This window comes from Oncorhynchus nerka, linkage group LG8, assembly GCF_034236695.1.
Source record: "Oncorhynchus nerka isolate Pitt River linkage group LG8, Oner_Uvic_2.0, whole genome shotgun sequence".
NCBI lineage: Eukaryota > Metazoa > Chordata > Actinopteri > Salmoniformes > Salmonidae > Oncorhynchus > Oncorhynchus nerka.
In genome coordinates, this window is record NC_088403.1 from 39785123 (window position 1) to 39806570 (window position 21448).

Consider the following 21448-nt stretch of genomic DNA (forward strand, 5'->3'; position numbering starts at 1 on the left):
TAAATTTAAAGCATTATACTGGCACCACAGTTGCCAGTTTAATACTGTAATTTTGCTTTTACAGCAGTCATGCTGTAATATAGTTCACAGTATGATTTTCTTACACATTATTACAGCATCCCTGCTGTAATTTTACAGCATGGATGCTGTAATATGTTACAGTATAATGCTGTAAATATAAAGGGAAAAGTTTTACAGTATAGGCATACATGTCATTTTTTCCATTTTCTGGGGTCTTTTTGTTCCTATATCATTGACAGCAATTATAGTTATTTTGATTTCATTTCATCTATGTATTATTTCCTTTCCCATTTAAAATCCCTTTTGGGGGGAGCCTTTTAGGCTCGATGATAATTTAAAAATAAAAAGGTATTAACTAATCTGATTTTAAACTTAAAATAAAACTTTTCATATAAAACGTTTTCATATAGAAATAAGTTTGGGAGATGTAGGAGTGGTTTTGTTTACTCATGAATTAGAGTAGGGCAGGGGGAGGAGAGTAAAGAAGGAACAATGGGTACAGTGCATTTGGAAAGTATTCAGACCCCTTGACTTTTTCCACATTTTGTTTTGTTACAGCCTTAACCTAAAATGCATTAAAAGAAATACCCATCAATCTGCACACAATACCCCATAATGACAACACAAAACAGTTTTTTTTAAATTATTGCTAATTTACTAAAAAATAAAATACTTTATCACATTAACATAAGTATTCAGACCCTTTACTTAGTACTTTGTTGGAGCACCTTTAGCAGGGATTAAAGCCTCGAGTCTTCTTGGGTATGGCGCTGCAAGCTTGGCACGCCTGTATTTGGGAGTTTCTCCCATTCCTCTCTGAAGATCCTCTCAGGCTCGGTCAGGTTGGATGGGGAGCATTGCTGCACAGTTATTTTCTGGTCTCTCCAGGGATGTTTGATTGGGTTCAAGTCCGGGCTCTGGTTGGGCCACTCAAGGACATTCAGAGACTTGTCCCGAAGCCACTCCTGCGTTGTCTTGGCTGTGTGCTTAGAGTCGTTGTCCTGTTTGAATGTGATTCCTTCGCCCCAGTAAAAACTTCCCCACATGATGCTGCCACAACCATGCTTCACCGTAGGGATGGTGCCAGGTGTCCTCCAGACCTGACGCTTGGCATTCAGGCCAAAGAGTTCAATCTTGGTTTCATCAGACCAGGGAATCTTGTTTCTCATGGTCTGAGAGACCTTTAGGTGCCTCTTGGAAAAATCCAAGCTGGCTGTCATCTGGCTTTTACTGAGGAGTGGCTTTTGTCTGGCCACTGCCATAAAGGCCTGTTTGGTAGAGTGCTGCAGAGATGGGTGACCTTCTGGAAGGTTCTCCCATCTCCACAGAGGAACTCTGGAGCTCTGTCAGAGTGACCATCGGGTTTTTGGTCACCTCCTTGACGAAGGCCCTTCTCCCCCGATTGCTCAGTTTGGCCGGGTGGCCAGCTCTAGGAAGAGTCTTGGTTGTTCCAAACTTCTTCCATTTAAGAATGATGGAGGCCAATGTGTTCTTGGTGACTTTCAATACTGCAGACATTTTTTGGTACCCTTCCCCAGATCTGTGCCTCGACACAATCCTGTCTCAGAGTTCTATGGACAATTCCTTCGACCTCATGGCTTCATTTTTGCTCTGACATGCACTGTCAACTGTGGAACCTTATATAGACAGGCGTGTGCCTTTTCAAATCATGTCCAATCAATTGAATTTACCACAGGTGGACTCCAAGTTGTAGAAACATCTCAAGGATGATCAATGGAAACAGGATGCAGCTGAGCTCAATTTCGAGTCTCATAGCAATGGGTCTGATTACTTATGTAAATAAGGTATTTCTGTTTATTTTTAATACATTTGCAAAAATGTCTAAACCCTGTTTCCAGTTTGCCAATATGGGGTATTGTGTGTAGATTGCTGAGGATTGTTATTTATTTAATCCATTTTAGAATGAGGCTGTAACGTAACAAAATGTAACCATTGATTACAATCCCGTGAACATACCCATCTCGTGACCACTGTGCTCGACATCAGCACCATCTCCTGTTTACCAAACTGCTACCTGCTCACGTGTGCAAGAAGAGGTGACAACAAGAGAGAGGAGGAGAGGAAAGGAGAAGGAGGGGCCAGTGAAAGAGAGAGAGAGAGCAACCTGGTCTCAGAGCATTTCGTATTATTCTGTACCTCAATCCGAGAGACTCCATTTTGCATGTTATGTTTGGTATTGTTACATGAGATAAATGGTTAATTAATAAGGCAAAAATTCTAATGTTGCGAGTTTGAATCTCGTCATCGAAAACTTTAGCATTGTAGCTAATTAGCAACTTTTCAACTACTTACTTATTTTTAGCTAATTTTAAACTAATTAGCATGTTAGTTAACCCTTCCCCTAACCTTAACCCTTTTAACTAACCCTTCGCCTAACCCTAACCTTAACCCTTTAACCTAACTCCTAAACTTAACCCTAACCTTAACCCTTACCCTCACCCCTAACCAAGCTAACGTTAGCCACCTACTTTTTCAAATTGTTATTATATTGTACATTTTGCAATTCGTTATATATTGTATGATTAGAAAATTCATAACATATAAGAACTGTAATTTGTAACATTTAATACGAAATGGGTGATGGCAATCCACAAATGATGAATACATAGGCCTACAATACCAAATTTAACATAAATGGAGTGAGACACTGTATGCAAATCCAGAATAATATGAAATGCTCTGAGACCAGGTTGGAGAGAGAGAGACAGCATTACGACACCACTGGAGAGACGTGGAACAGTGATGATAAACCATAACGGCTAGGCTTACTAACTGGGTTAATACAGATGATTACATCATAAACATTGCGCGTGCAGACACCAGACACTAGAACGCATGCAGTGACCGGTTGCGCAATTGAGAGTGAGAAACTGGGTTAGAACAAACGGAGGAGCTGAAGAAGGAAGGGATGAACAATGGTTTACCTCGTCTGTAGACACTATCAGCCTCAAACTAATGTAGACACGCACAGAGGGGAGGAAAGAAAGGGGTGAAGGAGGAAGAGAGAGGGAGGAGAGAATGGCACAGTCACATAGAGACAGTGGTGAACAATCGGTGGACGAAGCCTAGCTAAAGAAACAGAAGGAGAGGACAGGAGGTCGGATAAAAGGGATAAACTATGTTCTTTTTTATTTAAAGATGGGGAGTGAAAGAGGGAGTGTTCGCCCTCGGCGTCATAACGCATCCATAGATTAGCCCAAACCAAACGCTCCACCACCCGTCCATGGTGTAAAGACTGGGGTACATAAATATATCTGAAATAATTAAATAATTCGCTGTGGCGAGAAGAGCGTCAGCCGCAGTGTGTCTCTCCTTGCACCACGTAAGCGCAGCCGAAACAGAGACGAGGACAGGGAGGACGGAGAGAGAGAACAAGCCATCCCTTTCCTAGCCGAACCAAGGAGAGAGGAAACGCGACAGGCAGACAACAATGGGAATATAGGTCTATATATACCTAAACCATCTGTGAGCAACCACCACAGCGGAGGTTTTTGTGGTGTTTTTAGCGGTTAGCTATAAAGGAGACCGGGGATTCGGTGTTGCAGCGGCCGCGCTGAAGAACCGCACATGTCAACACGTTCAAGCTCCACATCTCCATCCCCGCCCTGCGCGGATCGCAGATCCGTCTAACGGCAACGCCAGGCAGGTTACCGAATAACGGAACCGTTAACGGAACCGGGGAACAGTGATGAGAAGGACTCGGATCAATGGTTTTATGATATGAGCCTTTATAAATGAATCAATTAATGAATTACCTATCATCGATGAGAAAGGACCAATCAAACAACTGATTTTATGGATTCATGTTGACATTTTCGGAATGATCCCTATAACCTGCTTTATCGGTGTGATGTGCTTTATCTAAGGATCTATAGGCTATGGGCTCTATTCATGACAGAAATATATACATAAATACCACATTTAGGCTGATGACTTAGTAGTAGTCTTAACAACCCATGCGTTTCTTCCTATCTCTATCGATAGATACATGGACAATTAGGCCTACCCGTTAGATCTATGCGTTTGTCTTTGCATAAAAATATGTTTCGGTTAATTTAAAAGATAGTGAAGCAACCGTTTTTCCTCCCTCTGTTGTATTGAGACGTTAGGCAGCAGGCAGGCAGGCAGTCACAAGCAACACACACACCATCCGTCCCTCTGTGGACTGCACCTCTCCATCTATATCCCTCCCTCCTTCCTCCCTCCTCTATCCCCCCTCCTCTAATCCTCCCCATCCCTCTGTTCCATTCCCAGATTATCCATTTTTATTAATTTGTTAACGTATTAGCTCTTTTAAGGATTAAAAACTGTTCACCCTATCTCAATCCTATACGCCTCTCCTTCACTAGCATATCATCGGCGCATCCAGACACAGACACACAAACTTGACATACACACCGGACAGCTCGCCAATACAACACAGCAGCGATGGAGACAACTAAACTGCCCCCGACCAGCCCGTCCTCCCCGACCACCGGGTTCTCGGTACCGTCAGCGGAGAAGGTGGATGGGTTTCCCCGGCGCTCGATGCGTAGAGCCCGGCAGAGGCGCTCCCACTCCTCGTCCCAGTTCCGCTACCAGAGCTCCCAGGTCGAGCTAACGCCACTGCCGCTGCTCAAAGGTGGGTCCTCTGCTTTCTCCTCAATATCTATTCTATGTAGTAGACCTATTGTAGTACGCTACTACTTTATGTCCTATCAATGTGTATTCTATGTTTATAGTAGGCCTGCCTTTGCTCAAAGATGGGTCCAATACCTGCTTATCAAGGTCTATTCTATGTAGTATGGCCTGTAATATGATTTAGGTTGCAGCCTATTTCCTCAATAGTGTACTTTTGACCAGGGCCCAAAGGCGTGTCCTACATCTCCATCAACTTCGATTCTATCTTTTTTCAGGAATAGGCCTACAGCCTAGGCTGTATTCTATGTAATAGGACTATTGATGAAATGTAGTGCACTACATAGGGAATATGATGTCAAAGTAGTGCATTACATATGGAATAAGTAGTGCACTACAGTACATCAACAACATTTATTGATTTGATTTAGTCATTTAAAATCATAAGCCTATCAACGTGCATGGTATAGTCCATTAGGACGTACTGTATGTAGGCTAATAGACCGTATATACAATTACACTACATGGCCAAAAGTATGTGAACACCCCTTCAAATTAGTGGATTTGGCTATTTCAGCTACACTCGTTGCTGACAGGTGTATAAAATCAAGTTAACAGCCATGTAATCTCCACAGACAAACATTGGTAGTAGAATGGCCCGCACTGAAGAGCTCAGTGACTTTCAACATGGCACTGTCATAGGATGCCACCTTTCCTACAAGTCAGTTTGTCAAATTTCTGCCCTGCTAGAGCTGCCCTGGTCAACTGTAATTGCTGTTATTGTGAAGTGGAAACGTCTAGGCGCAACAACGGCCCAGCCGTGAAGTGGTAGGCCACACAAGCTCACAAAACAGGACCGCTGAAGTGCGTAGTGCTTAAAATGTGTCTGTCCTCGGTTGCAACATTCACTACTGAGTTCCAAATATCCTCTGGAAGCAACATCAGCACAAGAAATGTTAGTCGGGAGCTTCTTGCACACAATCCTAACGTCACCATGCACAATGCCAAGCGTCGGCTGGAGTAGTGTAAGCTCGCTGCCATTGGACTCTGGAACAGTAGAAATGCGTTCTTTGGAATGATGACTCACACTTCAACATCGTACAAATCTGTGTTTGGCGTATGCCTGGAGAATGTTACTTGCCCGAATGCATAGTGCCAACGGTAAAGTTTGGTGGAGGAGGAATAATAATCTGGGGCTGTTTTTCATGGTTCAGGTCAGGCCCCTTAGTTCCAATAAAGGAAAATATTAATACTACAGCATACAATGCCATTCTAGACGACACTATGCTTCCAACTTTGTGGCAACAGTTTGGGGAAGGCCCTTTCCTGTTTCAGCATGACAATGCCCCCGTGCACAAAGCGAAGTCTATACAGAAATGGTTTGTTGAGATCAGTGTGGAAGAACTTGACTGGCCTGCATAGAGCCCTGACCTCAACCCCATCGAACACATTTGGGATGAATTGGAATGCTGACTGCGAGCCAGGCCTAATCGCCCAACATCAGTGCCAGAGCTCACTAATGCTCGTGACTGTCTGGAAGCAAGTCCCTGCAGAAATGTTCCAACATCTAGTGGAAAGCCTTCCCAGAAAAGCACAGGCTGTTGTAGCAGCAAAGGGTGGGACCAACTCCATATTAATTCCCATATTTTTGGAATGAGATGTTCGACGAGCAGGTGTCCACATACTTTGGGCCATGTAGTGTATGTTTGATGTAGGCTAATCAAGTAATTTCTAATCATTATCAAAGTGGATGAGTCTAGAACAGAGCATCCCATAATGCAGGAGTTCCCAAACCTTTTTGGCCCATGACTCAATTTTGTTATCAACATTTATTTGTAACACCACCATGTAAAAGGACGTAATTTAATAAATGGCCAATGTTTACTTTTGTAATTGGGGATATGACAGTCTATTACAGATCAGTCTGACAGTACTTTTGACAGTATTTCAATCTGAAGGAAGGCTGATTTGTAGTGATTGAAATCAGAATCAGAAAGGTATTAAGTTAAGAAGATCATCAGGCAATAATTTTGTATCGTCTTCTGTGTGGAAAAGAACATCATCATTGTATTCATAAAGTATCTCAGAGTAGGAGTGCACAGTTTTGTCTTTTAGATCATAATGAATAAGATTTACAGGGGGCCTGATTCTACATAACCACTTCTGCTCCGAGAAGCTTTGTGAGTACACATGCAACAATACAGTAAAATAAATAAGTATTTGTCCTCCAGACCTCCACATCTCCCTCAAACAGGCTGTTAGCTTGGCACTCATCCCCAGCTTTGATGTCCTCCCCTCAGGCTACAGCATCAGCTTGCCTCCCCGGTCATGGGTCTCCACGCTTTAGCTAACACGCTAATGATGCTAAGGTCACATTTTAACCCACAGGGTAGACTTTCCTCTCCTTTCCTCTCCTCTCCTCTCCTCTCCTCTCCTCTCCTCTCCTTTTCACTCCTTCTCTCTCCTTTTTAGTTTTATTATGTATTATTTTACCTTTATTTGACTAGGAAGTTGAGGCAGAGAATCAAGGGTTAATTCGACCCAAGAGTTATTGCGACCCAAATGGCAATATATTCCCTTTGTAGTGCATTACTTTTGACCAGAGCCCTATGGTCAATAGTAGTGCACTACATAGAAAATACTGTGCCATTTGAAACACAGCCAGTGAACCTATAACAGAGGCCTGGTCATGTTTATAGAACATTATAACATTACTCATACAGATTCTTTACTGAATCCAATTCAATTCTGAATCAATTACAATCAAATTAAATACAGCAGTGTTTTTTAGTCCTGGTCCTGGGAACCCAAAAGGGTTCACATTTTAGTTTTTGCCCTACTGTAGCGCTACACACCTGTTCCAACTAATCAACTCATCATCAAACCTTTGATAAGTGGAATCAGGTGTGTTAGTGCTTGGGCAAAACCAAAAAATGGACACCCCTTTGGGTCCCCAAAACCAGGATTAGGAAACACTGGCATACAACAATCAATTAAAATACAGTCGGATAAGTGATAGAATATGCAGACGATGAAGTTAGAATCCAGAGGCATAAGGGGGTTTTGTCTGTGGGTGAGTGATTTTGTGTGTGTGAGCTCTGAGCGCTGAAGCCGTTGGCAGAGCCTTGCTCCCTAGATAGACCAGATAGTTTCTCGTGATCGCACACACACACACACACACACACACACACACACACACACACACACACACACACACACACACACACACACACACACACACACACACACACACACACACACACACACACACACACACAATTATACCCTTGCCAATCGTACCTTAAAAGAGCCAATAGTGTACTTTTAGGGGACAAAATAGTATCTTATAGTATAGTCTACAGGTACAAAAGTGTAACTTTAGAAAAGGTGTGCCTTTTCAGGGTATCACCATAGTGACAAACCCGTTTTTTCCTTTTAAGTGACAAAAACATACCTGTTCTCTATACCAAGTCCTCAAATGTACACACCCCTCCATCATTCAACTTCTGACACCAATGTAGCAAGTTCAAGGGTATCCCTGATTGGGACTTGATCCTGGATCCAGCAACTGTAAAGTCAACACCTTAACCATTATGCCACAAAGTCCATACCTCATGGCAGTGTTGTGTTAAGGTCACTATGTTATCCATTACAGCCCTTTAGTGTGAAATGCTCTCATGTAAGCCTATATTTAGACTTCAGAAGTGGCAGCAGACATACTCAAACTTTAACTAACTTAACTATAGACTTTTTAAACTGGCACAACACTTCCACTCATGGGTGGCGAAACATAACTAACTGAAAGCCACACACCCACTAAGCCACGCCTTCAATATAAGCCTGGCACAGGTGTATTCATCATTGTGCCTTATGTTGGGTACAAATATGTACCTTTCTTCAATACATTGTCAATATGTAGCTTTTCTGCTAAGCAAAGGGACAGATTAGTGCCAACAATAATTGTTTTTAATATGTGTTTTTGCATGTACTGTACATTGAGTGATTTATTGTTTGATAAATACAAAAAATGCTAACTAATCCAATAATTTTTTGCACCTGTTACTGAAATGTTTGTTCCAGTTTAAAATACTTAGGTGGTCTCCTCACACTGTTTCTAATGCTGGCAGCCATTATACATGGAAATCTTTCAAACAGGTTTTAAACTTAGGAATTTTGGGAGACTTACCAGAATTTTGCAAACTTACTTGCAGGCCCGATGTGGCCTGTAAACCATGAGTTTCAGGCCACTGTATTAGGATAAAGCTAGGTCTCAAAATAAGGCCTGATGAGATATGTAATGTATTGTGATAAAGACTTTAATTATAATAATAACATTCACCTAAGAACTCATTTGATGAAGGCCACAGGACTGAAAATGAATTAATTCAACAACCACATCTCTTTCACTAAAGGTCATGAACAGTCAAAATCATGTTTCTCATGAAATTGGATGATATATGAAACCAGAACAAAGTATGATGACCAAAGTATGAACAACTATTGTTGCTTCTGCATGAATAAAGTTTGATCATAAAGTTACTGGTCCCCTCCCCCATGTCAAAACTCTTGGATTCAGGAGGCGGGATTATTAAAGGGAATAGCTGATATTACCCTAATTCACTTTTTAATACACCAATGGTAACATTATATTCTCTTACCTAATAAAAAATACAGTGCTTTGTAACCAACATCGGAGAAGGCATGTTTGCAGAGTTGCGTGGTTTATAGCCAGACAGCTACTCTACTGGTGCCAATATTTGACTGTAGGGTGTCAGGAAATATAATTAAAAGTGTACACTATTCATCTATGGCAAAGATATTTATATGATTCCTTTTCATCTGTGTCTGGTGTTAGCTGGTTACTTCAGCCAGCATGGAACAAAAGGGGGGGAAGGGTTGTTCAAAACTATGACGCAGTTGTCACATCCGTCTGTGCTGCTGTGAACCGCATCACAAGAGACATGCCAAATCGGAGATGTGTAAAATAGGGTTGAAGTCGGAAGTTTACATATACCTCAGCCAAGTACATTTAAACTCAGTTTTTCACAATTCCTGACATTTAATCCTAGTAAAAATTCCTTGTCCTTAGGATCACCACTTTATTTTAAGAATGTGAAATGTCAGAATAATAGAGATAATGATTTATTTCAGCTTTCATCACATGCCCAGTGGGTCAGAAGTTTGCATACACTCAATTAGTATTTGGTAGCATTGCCTTTAAATTGTTTAACATGGGTCAAACGTTAAAGGTAGCCTTTTGGCCCATTCCTCCTGACAGAGCTTGTGTAACTGAGTCAGGTTTGTAGGCCTCCTTGCTCGCGTACACTTTTTCTATGGGATTGAGATCAGGGATTTGTGATGGCCACTCCAATACCTTGAATTTGTTGTCCTTAAGCCATTTTGCCACAACTTTGGAAGTATGCTTGGGGTCATTGTCCATTTAGAAGACCCATTTGCGACCAAGCTTTAACTTCCTGACTGATGTCTTGAGATGTTGCTTCAATATATCCACATAATTTTCCTGACATCTATTTTGTGAAGTGCACCAGTCCCTCCTGCAGCAAAGCACCCCCACAAGATGATGCTGCCTCCCCCCGTGCTTCACGGTTGGGATGGTGTTCTTTGAACCCCGCCATAAAAAAAGCCTCCCCTTTTTCCTCCAAACATAACGATGGTCATTATGGCCAAACAGTTCTATTTTTCTTTCATCCGACCAGAGGACATTTCTCCAAAAAGTACGATCTTTGTCCCCATGTGCAGTTGCAAACCGTAGTCTTTTTTATGGTGGTTTTGGAGCAGTGGCTTCTTCCTTGCTGAGCGGCCTTTAAGGTTATGTCCATATAGGACTCGTTTTACTGTGGATACAGATACTTTTGTACCTGTTTCCTCCAGCATCTTCACAAGGTCCTTTGCTGTTGCTCTGGGGTTGATTTGCACTTTTCACACCAAAGTACGTTCATCTCTTGGAGACAGAATGCGTCTCCTTCCTGAGCTGTATGACGGCTGCGTGGTCCCATGGTGTTTATACTTGCGTACTATTGTTTGTACAGATTAACGTGGTACCTGCAGGCATTTGGAAATTGCTCCCAAGGATGAACCTGACTTGTGGATGTCTACAATTTTGGCTTATTTCTTTTGATTGTCCCATGATGTCAAGCAAAGAGGCACTGAGTTTGAAGGTAGGCCTTGAAATACACCTCCAATTGACTCAAATTATGTCAATTAGCCTATCAGGAGCTTCTAAAGCCATGACATAATTTTCTGTAATTTTCCAAGCTGTTTAAAGGCACAGTGATTGATGAAATGTCGATGTAATTTCAGCTTTGCGTGTAAGCAAATTTCCTTGAGATGATTTTACTCTAACTCGTTGTGTGAAGTACTTAAAGTAAAACTACTATAAAGTACTACTTGAGTAATTTTTTGGGGTATATTTTTGACAACCTTTACTTCACTACATTCCTAAAGAAAAGAATGTACTTTTTACTCCATACATTTTCCCTGACACCCAAACATACTCGTTAAATTTTGAATACTTAGCAGGACAGGAATTTCTTCAATTCCCTCACTTATCAAGAGAACATCCCTGGTCATCCCTACTGCCTCTGATCTGGTGGACTCACTAAACAAATCAAATTGATTTATATAGCCCTTTGTACATCAGCTGATATCTCAAAGTGCTGTACAGAAACCCAGTCTAAAACCCCAAACAGCAAGCAATGCAGGTGTTGAAGTACATTGGCTAGGAAAAACTCCCTAGAATGGCCAAAACCTAGGAAGAAACCTAGAGAGGAACCAGACTATGAGGGGTGGCCAGTCCTCTTCTGGCTGTGCTGGGTGGAGATTATAACAGAACATGGCCAAGATGTTCAAATGTTCATAAATGACCAGCATGGTCAAATAATAGGTCTGGGACAGGTAGCACGTCCGGTGAACAGGTCAGGATTCCATAGCTGCAGGCAGAACAGTTGAAACTGGAGCAGCAGCACGGCCAGGTGGACTGGGGACAGCAAGGAGTCATCGTGCCAGGTAGTCCTGAAGCATGGTCCTAGGGCTCAGGTCCTTCGAGAGAGAGAAAAAAAGAGAGAAAGAGAGAATTAGAGAGAGCATACTTAAATTCACACAGGACACTGAATAAGACAGGAGAAGACACATCAACTACTGCAGCATAAATACTGGAGGCTGAGACAGGAGGGGTCAGGAGACACTGTGGCCCCATCCGATGATACCCCGATGAGGCAAGAGCTTCTCTACTGATGATGAAGAAAAAGATTCTCTCACATATCTCACTGCTTGAGACTATTTTTGTCCCGGACAGGGCCAAACAGGAAGGATATAACCCCACCCACTTTACCAAAGCACAGCCCCCACACCACCAGAGGGATATCTTCAACCACCAACTTACCATCCTGAGACAAGGCTGAGTATAGCCCACAAAAATCTCCGCCATGGCACAACCCAGACAGGAAGATCACATCAGTGACTCAACCCACTCAAGTGACGCACCTCTCCTAGGGACGGCATGAAAGAGCACCAGTAAGCCAATGACTCAGCCCCTGTAATAGGTTTTGAGGCAGAGAATCCCAGTGGAAAGAGGGGAACTGGCCAGGCAGAGACAGCAAGGGCAGTTCGTTGCTCCAGAGCCTTTCCGTTCACCTTCACACTCCTGGGCCAGACTATACTCAATAATTTGACTGACTGAAGAGATGAGTCTTCAGTAAAGACTTAAAGGTTGGAACCGAGTTTGTGTCTCTCACATGGGTAGGCAGACCACATGGGGCAGCAGGGTAGCCTAGTGGTTAGAGCGTTGGACTAGTAACCGGAAGGTTGCAAGTTCAAACCCCCGAGCTGACAAGGTACAAATCTGTCGTTCTGCCCCTGAACAGGCAGTTAACCCGCTGTTCCTAGGCCGTCAATTGAAAATAAGAATTTGTTCTTAATTGACTTGCCTGGTTAAATAAAGGTAAAATAAAAATTCCATAAAAATGGAGCTCTATAGGAGAAAGCCCTGCCTCCAGCTGTTTGCTTAGAAATTCTAGGGACAATTAGGAGGCCTGCGTCTTGTGACCGTAGCGTACATGTAGGTATGTACGGCAGGACCAAATCAGTGAGATAGGTAGGAGCAAGCCCATGAAATGCTTTGTAGGTTAGCAGTAAAACCTTGAAATCAGCCCTTGCCTTGACAGGAAGCCAGTGTAGGGAGGCTAGCACTGGAGTAATATGATCACATTTTTTGGTTCTAGTCAGGATTTTAGCAGCCGTATTTAACACTAACTGAAGTTTATTTACAGTGCCTTGCGAAAGTATTCGGCCCCCTTGAACTTTGCGACCTTTTGCCACATTTCAGGCTTCAAACATAAATATATAAAACTGTATTTTTTTGTGAAGAATCAACAACAAGTGGGACACAATCATGAAGTGGAATGACATTTATTGGATATTTCAAACTTTTTTAACAAATCAAAAACTGAAAAATTGGGCAAAATTATTCAGCCCCTTTACTTTCAGTGCAGCAAACTCTCCCCAGAAGTTCAGTGAGGATCTCTGAATGATCCAATGTTGACCTAAATGACTAATGATGATAAATACAATCCACCTGTGTGTAATCAAGTCTCCGTATAAATGCACCTGCACTGTGATAGTCTCAGAGGTCCGTTAAAAGCGCAGAGAGCATCATGAAGAATAAGGAACACACCAGGCAGGTCCGAGATACTGTTGTAAAGAAGTTTAAAGCCGGATTTGGATACAAAAAGATTTCCCAAGCTTTAAACATCCCAAGGAGCACTGTGCAAGCGATAATATTGAAATGGAAGGAGTATCAGACCACTGCAAATCTACCAAGACCTAGCCGTCCCTCTAAACTTTCAGCTCATACAAGGAGAAGACTGATCAGAGATGCAGCCAAGAGGCCCATGATCACTCTGGATGAACTGCAGAGATCTACAGCTGAGGTGGGAGACTCTGTCCATAGGACAACAATCAGTCGTATATTGCACAAATCTGGCCTTTATGGAAGAGTGGCAAGAAGAAAGCCATTTCTTAAAGATATCCATAAAAAGTGTCTTTTAAAGTTTGCCACAAGCCACCTGGGAGACACACCAAACATGTGGAAGAAGGTGCTCTGGTCAGATGAAACCAAAATTGAACTTTTTGGCAACAATGCAAAACGTTATGTTTGGCGTAAATGCAACACAGCTCATCACCCTGAACACACCATCCCCACTGTCAAACATGGTGGTGGCAGCATCATGGTTTGGGCCTGCTTTTCTTCAGCAGGGACAGGGAAGATGGTTAAAATTGATGGGAAGATGGATGGAGCCAAATACAGGACCATTCTGGAAGAAAACCTGATGGAGTCTGCAAATGACCTGAGACTGGGACGGAGATTTGTCTTCCAACAAGACAATGATCCAAAACATAAAGCAAAATCTACAATGGAATGGTTCAAAAATAAACATATCCAGGTGTTAGAATGGCCAAGTCAAAGTCCAGACCTGAATCCAATCGAGAATCTGTGGAAAGAACTGAAAACTGCTGTTCACAAATGCTCTCCATCCAACCTCACTGAGCTCAAGCTGTTTTGCAAGGAGGAATGGGAAAAAATGTCAGTCTCTCGATGTGCAAAACTGATAGAGACATACCCCAAGCGACTTACAGCTGTAATCGCAGCAAAAGGTGGCGCTACAAAGTATTAACTTAAGGGGGCTGAATCATTTTGCACGCCCAATTTTTCAGTTTTTGATTTGTTTAAAAAGTTTGAAATATCCAATAAATGTCGTTCCACTTCATGATTGTGTCCCACTTGTTGTTGATTCTTCACAAAAAAATACAGTTTTATATCTTTATGTTTGAAGCCTGAAATGTGGCAAAAGGTCGCAAAGTTCAAGGGGGCCGAATACTTTCGCAAGGCACTGTAGTGCTTTATTCGGGTAGCCGGAAAGTAGAGCATTGCAGTAGTCTAACCTAGAAGTAACAAAAGCATGGATTAATTTTTCTGCATCATTTTTGGACAGAACGTTTCTGATTTTTGCAATGTTACGTAGATGGAAAAAAGCTGTCCTTGAAACAGTCTTGATATGTTCGTCAAAAGTGAGATCAGGGTCCAGAGTAACGCCGAGGTCCTTCACAGTTTTATTTGAGACGACTGTACAACCATTAAGATTAATTGTCAGATTCAACAGAAGATCTCTTTGTATCTTGGGACCTAGAACAAGCATCTCTGTTTTGTCCGAGTTTAAAAGTAGAAAGTTTGCAGCCATCCATTTCCTTATGTCTGAAATACAGGCTTCTAGCGAGGGCAATTTTGTGGCTTCACCATGTTTCATTGAAATGTACAGCTGTGTGTCATCCGCATAGTAGTGAAAGTTAACATTATGTTTTCGAATGACATCCCCAAGAGGTAAAATATATAGTGAAAACAATAGTGGTCCTAAAACAGAACCTTGAGGAACCCCCGAAATTTACAGTTGATTTGTCAGAGGACAAACCATTCACAGAGACAAACTGATATCTTTCTGACAGATAAGATCTAAACCAGGCCAGAACTTGTCCGTGTAGACCAATTTGGGTTTCCAATCTCTCCAAAAGAATGTGGTGATCGATGGTATCAAAAGCAGCACTAAGGTCTAGGAGCAAGAGGACAGATGCAGAGCCTCGGTCTGCACCTTCACAAGTGCAGTCTCAGTGCTATGATGGGGTCTAAAACCAGACTGAAGCATTTCGCATACATTGTTTTTCTTCAGGAAGGCAGTGAGTTGCTGCGCAACAGCTTTTTCTACATTTTTTGAGAGGAATGGAAGATTCAATATAGGCCGATACTTTTTAAAATATTTTCTGGGTCAAGGTTTGGCTTTTTCAAGAGAGGCTTTATTACTGCCACTTTTAGTGAGTTTGGTACACATCCGGTGGATAGAGAGCCGTTTATTATGTTCAACATAGGATGGCCAAGCACAGGAAGCAGCTCTTTCAGTAGTTTAGTTGGGATAGGGTCCAGTATGCAGCTTGAAGGTTTAGAGGCCATGATTATTTTCATCAAAACACAAATGCTTTGTTTGCAAATTATGTCTTGAGTGTTGCAGTGTGCCCCTGGCTATCTGTAAATAAAATGTTTTTTTCCACTTCATCAATCTACACACAGTACCCCATAATGACAAACCAAATACAGGGTTTTAGAAATGTTTGCAAATGTATTAGAAATAAAAATATGATATTACATTTACATAAGTATTCAGACCCTTAACATCTATGGCAGGGGTGGGCAACAGCAGTCCTCGAGGGCCATCACTAGCAAACACCAGCTGATTAATCAAATTGCATTCTAAACTGAAGATCATGAGTAGGTGATTATTGGATTCATTTGTGTTAGCTGGGCCTGGGGAATAACTGTGACACCAATCAGGCCCTCGAGGACTGGAATTGCCCACCCCTGCTATATGGGATCGGTGTCCCTATACCGGGACGGTTGATAGTAACGTACGCTAACGTGCGCTAATGTGACAAGAATGACGTTGTAAGTAACAGCAAACCTTCCAGGACATAGACATGTCTTATATGGGCAGAAAGCTTACATTCTTGTTATACTAACTGCACTGTCCAATTTACAGTAGCTATTACAATTAAAAAATGCAATGCTATTGTTTGAGGAGAGTGCACAAACACAAAAACTTTATCACGTCAACTGGTTTGATACCTTCAGTTCAAGGTAAATAATGTACTTACATTCAGTAATATTGCTCTGATTTGACATCCTGGGGGTCCCAGAGATACAATGTAGCATAGTTTTGTTTGATAAAATACATGTTATATTAAAATGTAGGAACTGGGTTCTACAGTTTGAACCCATGCTGTCTCTGGCTCCACATCCACCCTGCCTGGCCATCTTGATGTGTGAAAGTTAGTGTATAAGCTAATGATCCATCATGTATGACATTCCTGGGAGTGTGCAAACTTAAATTTTGTATTACCATAACATTTTTGTATGTTTTCTGTAGTTAGGTACTTGAAAATGTATCAATTGACCAATTCAGCACATTTGGGGAGACTTGATACAAAATACTGTGCAGTATTTCAATGCTTCACTGGATCAATCTGGAACTTTGCACACACACTGCTGCTATCTAGTGGACAAAATCAAACTAACGCCTAAACTGCAATATTATATTATGGCCTTTCTCTTTCATTTCAAAGACGATGATGAAAAAAATTAAATAACGCATCTTTTTTTTGTTTGTATTATCTTTTACCAAATCTAATGTGTTATATTCTCCTACATTAATTTCACATTTCCACAAACCTCTCAGTATTTCCTTTCAATTGTATGAAGAATATGCATACCCTTGCTTCAGGTCCTGAGCTACAGGCAGTTAGATTTGGGTATGTCATTTTAGGCAAAAATTGAAAAAAAGGTCCTTAAATGAACTCAGTACTTTGTTGAAGCACCTTTGGCAGTGATTACAGCCTTGAGTCTTCTTGGGTATGACGCACACGCATGTATTTGGGGAGTTTCTCCCATTCTTCTCTGCAGATCCTTTCAAGCTCTGTCAGGTTGGACGGGGAGCGTCGCTGCACAGCTATTTTCAGGTCTCTCCAGAGATGTATGATCGGGTTCAAGTCCGAGCTCTGGTTGGGCCACTCAAGGATATTCAGAGACTTGTCCCGAAGCAACTCCTGCCTTTTCTTGGCTGTGTGCTTATGGTCGTTGTCCTGTTGGAAGATGACATTTCGCCACAGGCGGAGGTCCTGAGCGCTCTGGAGCAAGTTTTCATCAAGGATCTCTCAGTACTTTTCTCCGTTCATCTTTCCTTCGATCCTAACTAGTCTTCCAGTCCCTGCCGCTGAAAAACATCCCAACAGCATGATGCTGTCACCACCATGCTTCACCGTAGGGATGGTGCTACGTTTCCTCCAGATGTGACGCTTTGCATTCAGCCCAAAGAGTTCAATCTTGGTTTTCATCAGACCAGAGAATCTTGTCCTTTAGGTGCCTTTTGGCAAACTCTAAGCGGGCTGTCATGTGACTTTTACTGAGGAGTGGCTTCCGTCTGGCCGCTTTATAATAAAGACCTGATTGGTGGAGTGCTGCAGAGATGGTTGTCATTCTGGAACATGCAACCTTTCAAACCAGAGGCAGATGATGTCACCCATCTGCCATTCCCGTCCACAACACACTAGCAAAACCAAAACCTACTTGAAGGTAACAGTGCTCACTGTTGCCCCTAGTGGCCGGTTCCCACACCATCTTCCTTCATCTTCAGACATGGATGGATGTTGAATACTGACTTGTATCACGGGCGACCTGCCTGAATATTGATATAATAACCATCATATAGAAGTACTCCCACTACGACATCATATAGAAGTCCTCCCACTACGACTCGGGAAATCATGCAGTTAATGTCAGTGTTAAATAACGTATGATGAACTTCACAGGGTGGTGAAAGTGTCTGATTCTGGTGACGTGATGGTAGATGCTTGACTGCTTGGATGCCATAATAATGTCATCATGTAGACTAGCCCACCAGCACAGCCTACCCGCACTGTATCTGCGAGCTGTTGGCTGGAGCGCACGTGCCATGACCAGAGTAGGCACATTTGCTATTTATGCAAAGTCTTTGTGACAAAACTATCAGTAGAGCTGAAAATGTGATGTAAACACCGAACTTCAGATTTTTATTCGATACATGAAAACTTAAGAGAAAAAGTACATGTTGTGTGCACTATGTTATCACATGGTGATTTTTAGTCTGTTTGGTGGAAACACCATTGGTGGGAAAATACGCATATTTTCTTTATGTGGATTTTTAAATATTCACATGAAAATCTTTTGCCAATTGAATGGAAGCCTAATTTATGTCAATCTCGATAAACAGAAAATACTTCTGTTTGTAGGCCTATTCAGTATCGAAGGCTTTGTTTGACAATCTCAGAATGTCATTAAACCTTTCGGTGTTGTGTAACAGATGTTTCTTTCCATTTATCAGATGGCTGCTGCACACTTTTTAATGCTAGAATTATTTTTTGGAAGAATGTGCATAGATAGCCTACAGGAGACTTTTGAAGTAGCCTAATCAGATTAAAACATTGTGACTGGTTGTGTTTATGCCACATATAAAAGGTAATACATTGTAAAATATAAATGACAAATCTTTGTGTTAAATACCTCCTACATTAAACACAAATCTCAAAGGCTATATTAAAGAGTTAGGTTCTAGGTGCGCGAGGAGTAGTCGTACGGATTGGAGAGGAGGCAGAGCACCATTAAGCTTTCCTTAATAACTGGGCCTGCTGGGAGGATATGTCTTTGTTTACACAGGCAGCCCAATTATGGTATTTTTCTCCCTAATTGGTCTTTTGACCATTCAGATCAGCTCTGAAAAAGATCTGATGTGAACATTTATGATGTGATTGGTCAAAAGACCAATTAGTGGAAAAAAAATCAGAATTGGGCTGCCTGTGTAAACGCAGTTTATGTGGTCACATAGGACGACTTGGGAGAATGATGATCCGCAACAGACAGCATATCTCAGTATGATAATTGAAAATGCAGCCAGACTGGCCTGTTACTGTCCCTTTCCAGACCTTGTACATTATCGAGTGTAGAACTGATTCAAATTGAATGAAACATTCAAATCACAGGGCTTTTGCACCATTATTCGAATTACATTTTCACTGCAGCCTAGAGTAGAATGTTGAAAATTGGTGCAGCTTTGAATTATTTTTTTTGTGTTGTATGAATGCTAGTCAGCCTATTGCAGATCTGGACATATACGATCCACCTACTACCATTGTCACTATGAATGGTGGGTGAGGGCAGGATATACAGTTAGACTGGTAGACCATATTGACCTGGTGGTATAGTAATAGTTAGCGCACGGAAAAGCGTCGTGCATAAGGGAAGTACCAAAACACCTTGATATACAGTGGGAAGAAAAAGTATGTGAACCCTTCAGAATTACCTGGATTTCTGCATAAATTGGTCATAAATTGGTTCTGATCTTCATCTAAGTCACAACAATAGACAAACACAGTCTGCTTAAACTAATAACAGACAAACAACTATAAATGTTCATGTCTTTATTGAATACATCATGTAAACATTCACAATGCAGGTTGGAAAAAGTATGTGGATTTAAAAACAAGTTGACCCTGCTTTGGCAGCAATAATATCAACCAAACATTTTCTGTAGTTATGGATCAGACCTGCACGATGGTCAGGAGGAATTTTGGACCATTCCTCTTTACAAAACTGTTTCAGTTCTACAATATTCTTGGGCTGTCTGGTGTGAACCGCTCTGTTGAAGTCATGCGGTAGCATTTCAATCGGGTTGAGGTCAGGACTGACTGGGCAACTCCAGAAGGTGTATTTCTTCTGTTCAAGCCATTCTGTTATTGATTTACTTCTGTCTTTTTGGTTGTTGTCCTGTTGCTTCACTTAACTTCTGTTGAGCTTCAATTGGCGGATAGATACATTCTCCTACAAAATGTCTTGATAAACTTGAGAATTCATTTTTCCATCGATGATAGCAAGCTGTCCAGCCTTGAGGTAGCAAAGCAGTCCCAAACCATGATGCCCCCTAAGAAGAGACTTGCTTTGGCCAAGAAACACAAGCAATGGACATTAGAATGGTGGAAATCTGTCCTTTGATGAGTGCAAATTTGAGATTTTTGGTTCCAACCACCGTTTCTTTGTGAGATGCAGAGTAGGTGAATGAATGATCTCTGCATGATTTATTCAGAATTTAAGGCACATTTAACCAGCATGGCTACCACAGCATTCTGCTCTGCAGCGATACGCCATCCCATCTGGTGTGCGCTTAGTGGGACTATCATTTGTTTTTCAACAGGACAATGACCCAACACATCTCCAGGCTGTGTAAGGGCTATTTGACCAAGAAGGAGAGTGATGGAGTGCTGCATCAGGTGACCTGGCCTCCACAATCACCCAACCTCAACCCAATTGAGATGGTTTGGGATGAGTTGGATCGCAGAGTGAAGGAAAAGCAGCCAACAAGTGTTCAGCATATCTGGGAAGTCCTTCAAGACTGATGGAAAATCATTCCAGGTGAAGCTTGTAAAGAGAATGCCAAGAGTGTGCAAATCTGTCATCAAGGCAAAGGCTGGCTACTTTGAAATATCTAAAATATTTGGTTACTACATGATTCCATATATGTTATTTCACAGCTTTCATGTCTTCACTATTATTCTACAATGTAGAACATTTGAGAAATAAAGAAAACCCCTTGAATGAGTAGGTGTGTCAAAACTTGGTACTGTAGGTGAGGTGCATGCAAGCAGGTGAGGAAATTTGACTAGGATGGAGAAATTATGCAGCAAAACCTGCAAAAGGGTGATGTTAACCCTCTTCTGTGCCCAATAAAAAAACACACAACCCTCCCCAAAGCAAAAAAAAAGTTAGACAACCCTGCCATATTCTGTACCCACCCCAGCCAGGTACATTTTGGACTGTCCCTTATGTGGTGATGCTGTGTTGTGTTTTCTGAGATGTAAGACACATTTCCTGAAAGGGACATAAATAAAGAAATTGTTGTTCTATGTCCTCTCTCACTCTCTCACTCTGTCTCTTTCTTTCTTTCTTTCTTTCTTTCTTTCTTTCTTTCTTTCTTTCTTTCTTTCTTTCTTTCTTTCTTTCTTTCTTTCTTTCTTTCTTTCTTTCTTTCTTTCTTTCTCTCTCTCTCTCTCTCTCTCTCTCTCTCTCTCTCTCTCTCTCTGTCTCTCTCCCTTTCTCTTTCTCTCTCTCACTGCGTCACAATGTGGGTGAGGTTAGACAATGAGA

The 21448-nt window shown here is 41.7% G+C and overlaps 1 protein-coding gene across 1 annotated transcript in view; it reads left to right on the plus strand.

The window, feature by feature from the left end:
- The first annotated feature begins 2862 nt into the window (after window positions 1-2862).
- The window catches only part of LOC115133301 (serine/threonine-protein phosphatase 2A 56 kDa regulatory subunit beta isoform), a 42858-nt gene continuing 24272 nt past the window's right edge, over window positions 2863-21448 (plus strand). The window contains exon 1 of the mRNA XM_029666392.2: window positions 2863-4663. Coding sequence (XP_029522252.1) covers window positions 4471-4663 — 193 coding nt within the window. The 5' untranslated portion in view covers window positions 2863-4470. The remainder of the gene's footprint in view (window positions 4664-21448) is intronic.